Raw genomic sequence first — 12756 nt, 5'->3', positions numbered from 1 at the left:
GATGCTGTTGAAAGATGAGTCAGTCCAATTTAAAGAAACGCGAACTTACTTCAAACATTTCCTTGTAGAGCTAATGACATCATGGCCTCACAATAGAGCTTTGCAATAGGATTTTGTTCATATAATCAAATCCAAAATTTTGCTCATTGTAACAAGGTTGCGAATTTAAATAATAGCTAATAAACTCGATTTGAGCAGCGAGCAAAGGCATATGTAGAACAATGCCGTTTCCATTGTTGGGAGCAGCCCGGGACTCGTATCAAACAATAATCGGGCACTAAAAAGAATCATGAAATAAAAACAACAGCCGTAATGGATCACTTGACAGCAATGTTATTGTTAACATTCTGCAGCAATCTGCGCTTTACAACTATGGCGATCTTTTGCCATTTTTAAATAGTCGCCTAGTTTGCATTTTTAATATATGTAAACATAAACCGACTAATGTCGGATGAATTGCTCTCGAATGACTAGTTGGAGCTCTAATCTATATATACCACTATAACCACTAATAGAACTGCCGCCTTCTTAAGAGCATTTGCGCTAATCCCAATATTAATTCCAATGATATATTTACCGGGAAATGAAAAATTGGTACAATACTGAAATATTCGAAAATTTATCCGCAAAAAAAATGAGCGCAAACGTTAGAAATAAAGCAAAACTACTAAATCTCTATGTAGAAGTTTAATGTGTTCTGATCTGATGAGAATGAATGAGCCGACTAACGTCCAAAGAAATGCCCTCGAAAGGAAGTAGAGGGCTAACTCCAACTTGCGTTGACTGTACTTAACGCAAATTTTACTTCCTTTTCAAAAGTAAAAGGAGTGTCTAAATGCAAGAGGGAGAGCAGAATACAGCTCAGGCGAAAAATCAAGAAAAAAAAGTCAAACAGGTATACCAAAAATCCAAATATGTCAACCGAGAAATCGCACGAAGAAGTTAGTTCGAGGGTAGTTAAATGATTAAATCATTCGATCGTGAGCAAAAAAGTCCTAAAGCTAACAAAACCTACTTCACAAAATTCACTAAATATAGCCGGCCTATGGCCGGAATAGAAGATTTGCGTGCGTAAAATACAGAGAGAAACCTACAGAAATGTGTAGAAACATAAATTAGTTTAAAAAGTTATCGCCACTGCCGAAAAAACATACAAACTTAATTAAAAATTTTGAGTGGAAAACTACGGACAATGAAGGGGTTCAAACCACAATCTCCCGCGTAATTAACGCAAGCATTAACCACTCGTCTATCCGTCCCTTGTGCTTGATTATCTCGCCATCGGTTTTGTTTTGGCAACAGACACAATTTTCAAGTAAGAGCAATTTAGGTGGAGCGTGAAAAAGTCACAAAGTCGAGCGAAAGAAGGTTTGTAGAGTAAATCTGAACTGAAAAAGGAGTGTCAGAGGAAGCAAACACCCAAGAGCACGGCAAAATAGCTCCGATCAGTTTACAGCTGTAAAGAGTAGTGTAACCACATGTTCGCAACCAACATCTTGTCGACTAAATAAAAAATAAAGTAACAGCCAAAAGGCTAATAATAGCTACGCTCAGCTATCACTATCGCAGCTAATAATAGAGAAGGCAAGGGGAAAAATCAGAGCTTTTTGAAGAATTGTCATCAGATTTTTCTTTGGACACTCCCTCTCTTTGAATCTATTTCTAACTTTGACATAGTTTCTCGGTCAATGACTTATCTTGTATCCCTGTTTTTTATGCAGCAAATAACCTTTTTGACATCTAGATTTTTCGGTCATTGACTCTTTTTGCACTTCGGTCAATGACTCTTGCAATGTGTCCTTTTTCGGACATCGACATTTAAGATATCAACTTTTTCCGTCATTGACCTATGGCAATCTGTCCTCTTAAACTTGCTGCCCGAGGAATCTTAAACATGCTTTATTGACTTTTGTCAAACATGGTGCCTTATAAACCATCATGCATTTAATATATAGGATGATCGTATTCAGCGGAAAGTAGCGACAAAAAAATTATTCGACCTTCATTCAAACCACGCCTATCCTTGAACACTTTTGCAATTTTTTCACGACAGTCAACTCCTTCGGTTTCTAGTTTCTTTTTTAAAATTCATCTTTGAGTTCATAATTTTTAAAAAAATTATCAAAACAACCCATTTTTCATTATTGAGTACAATTTCCCGTTGTTTTCCATGTTACCCAATAAAATTGGCTCAGGACTCATTTCTGTAAATTTCATTGTTTTTGTCACTGTAATAAACCACAGGTCTTTCCAATTTTTTGATGTAGCCTTGAAAGTTTCGGGCTTTTAAAATATTTTTAAATACTTGATCCCTTCGAACTCATAAAGTAACATAAAAGGCTTTCCTTAGTTAATTAAGGGTTTTTCCATTAATCAACTGCCTTAGTGGCACTCCTCTTAAAACCTGAGGAAACTCTATTATGAGTGATAGTTATCATTGCGACAGTAATAATATAAGGCATTAAGTGACTTCAAATGACGTTATTAGAACCTACTATAAGAAAAGTCATAAAAAATACACCCACAACAAGAATTAGTTGGAACTTCGTCCAAGAGCGTTCAAAAAATAAAATGAAATTAAAAATAGTAACATAGCTGGCAGATTGCCAGAAAATAGCCGCAATTGCTTCGTAGATCGGCAGTCAAAAAAAAAACAGTAAAAAAAGACAAACAAAAAATTCGTCTTTTCATTGAAGGCTGATATGTTATACTTTGATTTAAAATCTGTATAAGTTTTGCTGCCTCTATTAGCTGCTCTTAAATACCCTTCAAATAGAATGACAAACACCCATTTGACCTTATCTCTTTGAATTAAAGTAAATAAAATTCAATTTCAAAGTGAGGAAGTCATTTTTGAGAATGAGGTAAGTCAAGTGTGACCGAAAATTTAATCACGTGAATGAACAAAAAACTCGCTCCATTAAAAGCGAAAAATGATGTCACACACGCATTTCAGTTGAAATTGCATGAAAGAATGAACAAAAAGCTGATTTGAAGTGGTTGTGACGTCATATAAAAACATAGCAGGACAAGTCCTGGCGTACAATTCAAAGAATTTTCATTAACTAAACAGAAAACTACACCTAGAACGGACTATGAGTGGTTTGGGAAAACCATTTAAAAAAAATCCGATCCAAAAACTTGAAAAACAGTAAAAATCAAAGAGAAATTGCCGCATGTGAACAAAAAGCCACTAGCGAGAAAGCGAATTTTTGTTCAAACACCCTTTTCTCACTCTACTTTAAATTAAGAGCGAAATAATTTCACGTCTCAAAACCACTCGCTTTTTCGCTCCACTTCCTGTTTCGGCGTGACCCAAATCATTACTCCAATTTTACTTCAGAAATCATGAAAATGTGTAAACAGATCTTAAAAAAAAACATAGCCGGAAGAATTCCGGAAACAACTCGAAGGAGAAAATTGCCCATACTTTTGACTACATACCTAGAACAACTATTGTGAACCCTGAACCTCCACAAACGCCAAAAAATTATGGAAGAGTAGAAACGGCATTCAAAAACAAATTGAACAAAAAAAACTAGAAAAACCTAATCAGTTGTTTTTAAAAGTACAGGGAAACATAAAGTTCTTGTATATAGTTCCTTTGCAATTAGAGCCATGAAAAGCTCACAAAACAATGGGCAAGTCATAATAGGTTAAGAAACTTGTCTAAGAGTGAAAAAAAAAGAAAAACAGCAAAAAAATAAGAAAAATGGTTTAAAATTTCTCAATTTTTCTGTCAATTTTCCGAAGAAAAGAATGATTTACACCAATAAAACTGTAGTCAATTGGTAGCTGAACATTCCCTAATTAATGAGCTTCTATTCAAATCGCACTTAAAGCATTAATACAAAAAAAACAGGCAAAAAATTATTATATTTAGTCTAAAAATCAGCAAAACTGATCAAAACCCTCGAAATTAGCATTAAACTCAGAATTAACTACTTGAAACCTTCAATTCCTATCAAAACAAGCGTAAAACTAATACAATATCAGAATCAAACATGATAACCATCAAAACTTGCAAAAAACTGCTTTCAAAAGCCGCACGTGAAGAAAAAAATTTCACTCGCTTTGAGAAAATTTTTTCACACATAAATTTCTCGCTCTCTCAAAAACAGCGGTATTAATCAAAAACCACTCTCTTTTCGCTCCACTCTTAACTTTTGTTCAGCCCCAAAATCACTCCAAATTTTTTCACGCGTTTCATTTCCCGCTTCAAAAATCACTCCAATAAAATTGATTAAAAAAGGACTTCGCCAATACTCAGCCAAAAGGACTTCGCCAAAAAAGGACAGCGCCCCAATACAATTCAAATTCTTTGAATTGTAAAAATTCTTTGAATTGTAAAAAAAAAACCAAGAGAAGGCCAATAATAGCCCCAGCTATCGCTGTGCGGCTATTAAAAAATAACCCTTACCGTCAAAATTTAGAGTTAGAAGGGCGCTGAGTTATCAAGTTCTTCAAGACCTGAACATTCGGACACGGTGTAAGATCTGCAAGAAACACATCTGTTTTGAATGGTTAAATTTGCAGTGCCAAAGCACATTACCAAGCCAATAGTAACTACATTGTAACTATACTATTTTCAAATGCAGAATTATATAAAGCACTTATCACCAAAACTGTTTAAGATTATTTACAACTAGAAATAGCAACTCGAAATTCAGAAGCCCCAACACTTGCATACATTCTTTGAGGAAGTGGCGTCTCCTGTTCTATTTGTTCAGAGCCTTGCTTAAATTTTGCCCTCAACCCATCGCCGTCTTTTTCACTGTCAGATAGACAACCATTTAATACGTATTCCTTCTTCACTGGTGTTGGAAATACGTTGTCGGTTATTGGCCCGGCCGATCTGGCTCGCTCGAAAGAGTAATCATCGTCTTCTTGAATCCGGTTGGCTAACGAGAACAAGTTGCATATTACGTCACCGACTGGTCCTCGTGAAGCACCCATAACGGGAACAGTGGAACTTTCCATTAAACTAGTGATAAAATCTTTGTAAATATCATCAGATTCAATTTTGGGGTCCTCAAAGTTCACTTTTGACTTGCTTTTCTTTTTCTTCAACGTTTTATCAGCAAAATTGTTGTCACTTGAAGTTGATAAGTGGCAAAATTTCTTCTCTAGGGACGAAGCACGTGATATGATTAACTCCATGGCCAAAAAATCAATTAAAAACTGGCAAAAAGGATAAACGTTCCTGTCAAAAGTGTCGCCGTTTAACTTCAAAACATCATTCCTTATTCTACTTTTCATTACTTCAATCGAGTTATAGGTTTCCTTAGTATCGGCCAGTGTTTCGTAGCAGTGATGTATTAAAGGTGGCATAATTAAATCAGCCAGTTCAATTTCGTTTAACAAGTTCAAATATTTGAAAAGATTTTCTGCCTCTTTCGTGTCGTCGAACAGTCGTTTCTGTCTACTCGCCGGAACGGGCAGCGCCATTTTCCAATTTTTCACCCAAATATTGTCCCCGTGAGTCATTCGGTAGCTCAGACTTTTACAGGAACCGTTGCCTTTTAAGGATACTTTCCTCTTAAGTTTAAGTATGAAAACGACGCTGGCCTATCCTTGATCGTATTCTTAAGCTTTAAAGGTTTTAGTTTCCATGTTTTGGTTCCACGTTACAAAAATCCTCGTTCTATAACATCCATTTTACATCATGACGTTACAACCGAGTGAATTTAACTCGGTTAAACTGGCGGCTTACGTATTTCGAAATTAAAATGGCGAAAAATTCAAGTTAATTGCGGCCATTAACAAAGTATATAAAATAAAGACAATTAGTATTCTGAATAAACTATGTCACTCAGAGGAAAACAACCCACTTGACAGGTCATCAATAGGTAGCAATGGAACTAGTAAAGTTATACCCAGTAGATATCTGAAGTATATTTTCGTATACTTAGTTGGAAAATATATAACAAACAGCAGCTGATTAAATGAATGTATACTGAGTGCATAATCCGTTATCAGAAACCATTAAATTGATCAGAAAAAAAATCGGCAATCAGCGGAACAACAATTGATGTTTAGACTAGCCTAAGCCTTTATAAGGGCATGAGTGAACTGCAGTGACTAGTCCTACCTCTTACCAGGATAGACAGAACGTTATTAGCTTAAAAAAGTACATTAATTTAATCGCGTTTGATTGATTCTGAGATCACAAAAATTTGTTCACGATGTGAAGGCGACAGTTCCCTTTTATCATCAGAGTCCCAGTCTCTTGGAGAATACCACCGAATGAAATCTTCTAAAATGCAGCCCGGATTCGCAGCTTTGAAACACTCCATATCCGACAAAAGAGTGCGTGATTGAATCATCATTCTTAACTCACTCGCATCCGAGGTTGTGCCTAGCTGCTCTAGAAATTGCGTCTCCTTTTCCAGGGTATATTCGGTCATGATTGGAGGTTCTTGAGTGACAGGAATGTACAACAGCACATCTGGGTTGTTCAACAAGTGTTCACCATCCTGTAACAAAACTTCATAACCAATAGCTTCAGACCATTTCAGTCCATAGAAATGGTCAAACGCTCCGATTTTAACCATTCCTACCAGTTATAATTTTTATAATATTTGATGCTGCATATAAAAACAGCCACGGGCACCAAAGAAGGAAAAAAACTTGAACCTATAATTAATTTGAACTTAAGAATAACTTCAACTTATGAAACTTGAACTCCTTCCCTTTCAAAACCTTTTTGATTGAAAAATCTCGCTACTTTTTGAAAGACTTAATTGAGAATCACGAAACTCTCTTGAAACCTAAAAGCCTTAAAACCTCGTGAAAAAGTCAAATCAAGAATGGATCGAAAAATAAAAATTCTTTTTTTTATCATATTAATTTGAAGGCAGAACTACTGATACGATCTAACCTTGAAAACTTTTAATCTTCCCTCCGGTGGTCTTAACTTCGAAGAGGACTTGATGTCTCCTGTTGCAGGTTGACGCTTCTCAGTCTCCCCAGGTGGATCATAGCCCCAGTCCATGTCATCCCAAGCGTCATTCCAATCATTACTCTCTGTTGTTTCATCCCGCCTCTCTTCAGCTGAGTTGCTACTCTACACAAAGGCCCACTATATTGTAATATAAAAGATGCCATTGATAACTAGCTGAAAGCTCCTTTATCAAAAGAATAAAGCGGTCGATCTCTCTTCTGCAGAAATAATGAATGTGACTTATTCCATTCTCTCTTTTGGAGTCAAAACAAGAGCCTGGGAAGTATGAGTTGAGGAAGAGCAAAGAATAGTGCCCTTGAAATACGGGAGCTCTGAGGTTGTTGTTGGATAATTTTGGTGGGTTCTACCTAACGGTGTTAGTAGCGCGAGAAAAATCATGATAGTAGCTAAAGCTCGATTAGCAGATGAAAGTGACTTCTGTATCGATTTGGATAAATTCAAATCTTTGTTCCGCCCCACTTTAGTGTGGGTAGGAACTATATACTCAAATGGTTTCTTTTGCTCAATCAATTTCGACCCGTCGATATGTCCATCGTAGAGAGCAGGGAGTGGTACCATTAGAAAACCCGTCCAGCGTAGTATATGGAATTAAAAAGATTTTGATTTCCTCTCTTTACAGGGAGTTATCGAGTTTTGTGAATCAGAGACGATATTCCGTTGTTTTTCTTCACAATTTCCGTATTTTTGACCAAATTTTTGTCAACTTTGCAAAAATAGGTTCAAATTGTTAACGTAAGTGGAATTAATGTTTATCTTTAGTGATAGAGGAGGGCTGCTGAATTGTTCGATCGAAGTTTTTTGTCTAGAATTTATGCTAAATTTCTCAAAATTCAGACATTTTTCTACAAAATGTGACCAAATATGTTTCTTTGCACACTTTCTTTAAATTTGCTGGACGTCGACACCTTAAAACCGGCTGTAAGAGTCTTCTGGAATTATAATTTTGCCAGTTTTTCTTAAATTTAATCTCGATAATTATACAAAATGCATTATTCATTTTTGATATACTGAAAACTTTTGTTTTAAAACTGATCTAATTCGCAACCATTTGAACAATTGAGTGTTTTCTTAGACGCGCAGCAAAATCACGGCTGATCTTGGTCTCAACATGGATCCTTACGGAAAAAAATTTAAATTTCAATTGGTCGTGGCCTTTTTTTCGAAACATTTCCGCATTTATAGATTTTATGTAAATTACTGACAGACATTTCAAATCAGGTCTCAATTATTGACATATAACTTTTTTAAATTGAGACCCAAAGAACATAGATCATGGTTTCTTATGTTTTGCTTTCATTTGTATTACTTTTTGTAGTCCAAAGACTTAGTTTCCCCAATCAAAGATCCAATTGGAAATTTCAAGAGATAGAAGTGAACCTAGAAAATGCTTTCAGGTTTTCTAATGTCTCCTATCGCTTTGAAAATAATTGTTCAAGAAATTGTTGGCGAATTTTTGAACTTTGCCTCTATTATATCTTGCTTTTCTCAAATTCTGGCAAAGTCTCGGTAAAAATTCGCGGGAAAACTTTTCCTGTGAGTTATAATTTAATGTCGGAAATGGTTTCTAATATTTAACTAATGGTTTCTTGCGAGTTTTCATTTTTTAAAATTTTTGTGAGTGATTGCACACTTTATAGGCTGATTGTGTTTCCTAGTCGATTTACCAATTGAAGGAAAGCATAGTTGTGAAAATATACAGCGCTGAAAAAAGGCGTATTTGAAAATATTGTTCCTGAAAATTTCATGCTTTTTTTATGACTTTTATTTTGCCTATGTTTATCTTTTTTTTAAATACTGTAGGACATACACTTGATAATGATATGTCGCCATCGCTTCCCCAGGACGTATAATTGAACCTATTTAATTATTTCAGTTTGTAGCTATTTCGTTTACTCACTTTCAAATTAAATTTTAAAAAAAGATTTTTTCATCTGTCTCCCTTTTGCTCTCAAAGTTGTTACCATGTTACTCAATCTCGCCAATAAAGTCTCAAACACTTTGTTGATTCAAACATTTTCTTCAATGTCAGTTATGTCTTGACTGATAGCTTGGACCATTCAATTCTATAAAAAAAACTTGAGATTTCTAAACTGTTCAGCCTTTATTTGTTGTTCAGCCTTCATTGTTCCTGCTTCTGCTTGTATTTATTGTTATTTTGTAGTCTCGTTACTTGGTCTCAAAAGTAATAAGCCAGTTTGCTTCACGAAGTGTTGCCACTTAATCCATGCCTTTTTGTTGAAATCGTATTTCTGTTATGACTTTCAAAAAAAATTTCAAACATAACCGACTAAACGACTGAAGAATTGCTCTCGAACGACTAGTGGGGGCTCTAATCAATTGCAGCCTGCTTCAGTCGTGGGGGGAGGAGGAGGACGGCTTCAATGCAATTTTCTCGCAAAGTCGAATTGAACTTTTTAATTTCGACGGTGTTTGCCCGTCTTTTCGTAGTCGTATGACGTACACTGGATAATGACAGGTCTCAATTGCTTCCCATGGAGATATAAATGAACATTTAGTAATTTCAGTTAATATGTAAAGATTTTGATCACTTTGAAATCAATTGATTTCAAAAATAGATTTTTTTTCTAATCTTTGCCGCTTTTCCATCTTTTTTGTCGACCTGTTACCAAGTTGCATTGAGGACAGATCCCTTATCTTTTCTAATGAAGCATAGGTCAATTTGTTTTGTTTAGGTTTTATCTGATGCAAGTTTGATTTAATGATTTTTTTTAGTATAGACATCGAGTTTTGGTCGTAATTAATGTTTGTTATTTGAATTTTATGATTGTCTTTTCCAGTAATCCTATAAACACCAAGCTTCATCGGCCCTCTAACGTGGCTTTATTTTATTTCACAAGTGGTTTATTGAACGATATGTATGTCTTTGAAAGATTTCTCTCTTCATAATTTCATAATTAGGTCGTCAATTAAGTCAAGAATGTGGATGAGCGGGGTCGGAACATTATGTGCGTACGCAAATTACCAAGCCTACTTGTCTTTTCTGAACTCAAACATTGCATCAAAAATTGAACCTCTGTGTTACTAGTTTTCGAACAAAAAATGGTCGGTAAGGTTGTGATTGGGGTTGATCCTTTCGCACAATTATTAATATTGTGTAAGGCTCAGACAAATACATGTAGTGATAGTCACAGAAATAAACATCACAGAGTATTGGGGCAACCGTGATACTAGAGCTAAACGATAAAGTGGCTATACTACATTTTTTGGAAGACAACATGATCTGCTTTGTCCGGGAAGATGGTACAGAGAGGTGAGGCTCTCACAACTCATTGAGTGCTGCTCTCTGATGAGCAGTGCATCTAAGTTATGATCTCGTAGCTTGGAATTCATTCCTGTAAAGGACTGATTATACCTAGGATCCGGTCAAAGGGGAGGTAAGCATAGAACCACCTTTTCCAGGACATAAATCTACCTTAAAATGGAAAGATTTAAAGGTAATATAACTTGATTTCAGAACTTACTTTCAGAGTTTAAACTTCATAAGTGAAACCTACATTTATAAGAAAACCGTACTTCCTCAAAAGACGTCTGGCCCGATTATATTTCGAGGGGGTCAAACTGAACAGAAAATGAAGAAAGCTGGACTAGTATAGAAATCGTTATTTTCCTGGTCACAAGATGCCGAAATGATAACTTTATAACTTTCTGGTTACTATAACTCAACTCACCGTCAAGTTACTCGGACTCGATTCCTCGTCGTCACAGTCAAAGAACTCGTCATCCTGATTGGTTTCTGAGTCAAGAAATGAACTCGAGCTTTCGTTCTTTTTTAAAACTTCAGATGACCTTCGGTTTGATTGAGCTGTGCTTGTTGTTCGGCATCTCAACTCTCTATCTAAACGTCGTTTAGTACAACAGTTCAAAAACTGCAGCTTCTGATTCAATAAACAAGACGTGAAATCTGGCAATTCTACAGAAACCGAAGGTATGTAGATTCCTGCATCAAAGAATATTCGAACTTTTTCCACAAAAAATTTCCAAATTTTCATCATTGCCTTGGGGTTAGAAAATTTGTAACATACACGACATAAAACCCACGCCAGATCGTAAACTATACTGTGCTTGGGTGCCGATTTAAAAGCAGTTGCCGCTTCGTCCATTGCGATATGACTACCTGAAAAACTGCGATCAAATAACTGGTCGACTATTAACTTAGCCGAATACGAGGTGATTTCATCTGCATAAATTGTGAAACTACTTTCGCTCCATTTTGTTCGTGTCAATAAATTTACAAGGTCAGGCAAGCGCAGCTTTAGTAGCTGATCACTTAGAGACTCGAGTCTGTTAAAGTTAGACTTGTGCAATATGGTAGAGTAACTTGACATCTTAAGAATGGTTAAAAGATGGGTAGTGAGAATAGAACTGGGAGTTTGATTCATGCGAATTGACAGCCACCATTGGGGCGCATTCAATGGCGTCATATCGGAGTATGACTCGCTCTCTTCCACAACCGAACAGGACAAACCGTTCCAACAAGCCGACAGTTCTACTTCCGACACTATTTCGTCAAACGTTCCCAATGGAACATGGAAAAAGTTAGCGATTATGTCATCGGTACTGGATCTCCCGTCGTTGACAGTATCAACAAGAGGAACGTTGTCGTCTTCCAAATTGACTGTAAATTCCGTCCAATCATAGAGCGAGTAGGTGAAACACGCAGATACAGAAACTTCAGCACCACTGGGCAAAGCTGCACGTTCTTTGAACAGTTCGAGCAGTCCGGAGAGAAAACCCAACGAAGACTTTGGGGTGGATTTCAACTGAACCATATCAAAATTGTACTGATTTTCAGCATAGTCGTGACCGATATAGCCAATTCCATTAAAAAAGCAACGCCAGTCGTCCGATATTTGACATATTATTGGAATTTTTAACCTAACGTTGGAGCATACGATATTACAAGCACTCTTAATCCAATTTATTTCAGACTCATCTTTCACATCTGAATTTGAGCTTCTAAGCAGCACAAAACTGGAAACTCCAAACCATTTGACGATGTTATAGAACTGGTTCTCCTCGTTGTAATGAGCGCCAATGAAATTAACATCGTCCATAAGCTTCCCATGTCCTATAGCTAAGTGATTACTCTTCTTATTTGAAACCGTTTGATAGGAATCGTTTGAAAAGCCCCGCTGAAGTCATAAAAATGGAGTTCAAATGTTTGACCAGATAGAGATATGGTGTCGCTTAGCAGACAGTTGTTGGATCCACTTTCGCAAGAGAAGCTACTTGAAGACAAGAGTGAAGTGTGAATATCAGCGTAGAATTGTTCGATTAGGAATATGAAATTTTCCCAGTCAGTGGCATTGGTGAAATCCTCAATTTCAAAAACATCACTTCCGAAATCAGTCATTGTAGATGGTTTTCATAGAGCTATGAGAACATTTTTCTGCGCTGAAAAAAGAACAATAATTCTTTAGCAAAGTTCATGACAAAATAAATCAACTGATGCTGCACAACTATCACACCCCACTAACCTGAAGCTGACAAACTACAACAAACTTTAACTAACTATAACAAACTTATCATGCAATACGAGTGAAATTTGATGGATTTGCAAAAAGGGGGTTTTTTCCCGCGCCAAAATAAAATATTTCGATCCCTATTAGTCGTTTGAGATAATCTAAGCTCAGCTGAATTTTCAACAACGAGCGCAGAACATATCTGCTAAAACGACAGCCGGGGCAATTCAGTTCACTGGGCTCAAGAGCAATTTAGGTCACTTAAAACTCCAGTTCTAGAAGAAAACGGATCAGCAAAACTTTTACATA

General features: G+C 36.2%; 2 protein-coding genes across 3 annotated transcripts in view; both read right to left on the bottom strand.

Annotated features, from left to right (window-relative positions):
- Nucleotides 1-12756, bottom strand: part of LOC142341852 (heterogeneous nuclear ribonucleoprotein H-like) — a 567627-nt gene that overhangs the window by 141048 nt on the left and 413823 nt on the right. The gene's annotated exons all lie outside the window — the stretch shown is intronic.
- Nucleotides 4511-12399, bottom strand: LOC142341369 (rab3 GTPase-activating protein catalytic subunit-like). The gene is given in 5 exon segments (XM_075392297.1): nt 4511-5568; nt 6171-6476; nt 6881-7066; nt 10654-12061; nt 12064-12399. Coding segments are annotated over 5 exon segments (3108 nt in total). The 5' UTR covers nt 12339-12399; the 3' UTR covers nt 4511-4635.

Source organism: Convolutriloba macropyga, chromosome 6 (genome assembly GCF_964194025.1).
Source record: "Convolutriloba macropyga chromosome 6, txConMacr16.3, whole genome shotgun sequence".
Classification (NCBI taxonomy): Eukaryota; Metazoa; Xenacoelomorpha; order Acoela; family Convolutidae; genus Convolutriloba; species Convolutriloba macropyga.
This window is presented reverse-complemented; position numbering and strand designations above follow the sequence as displayed.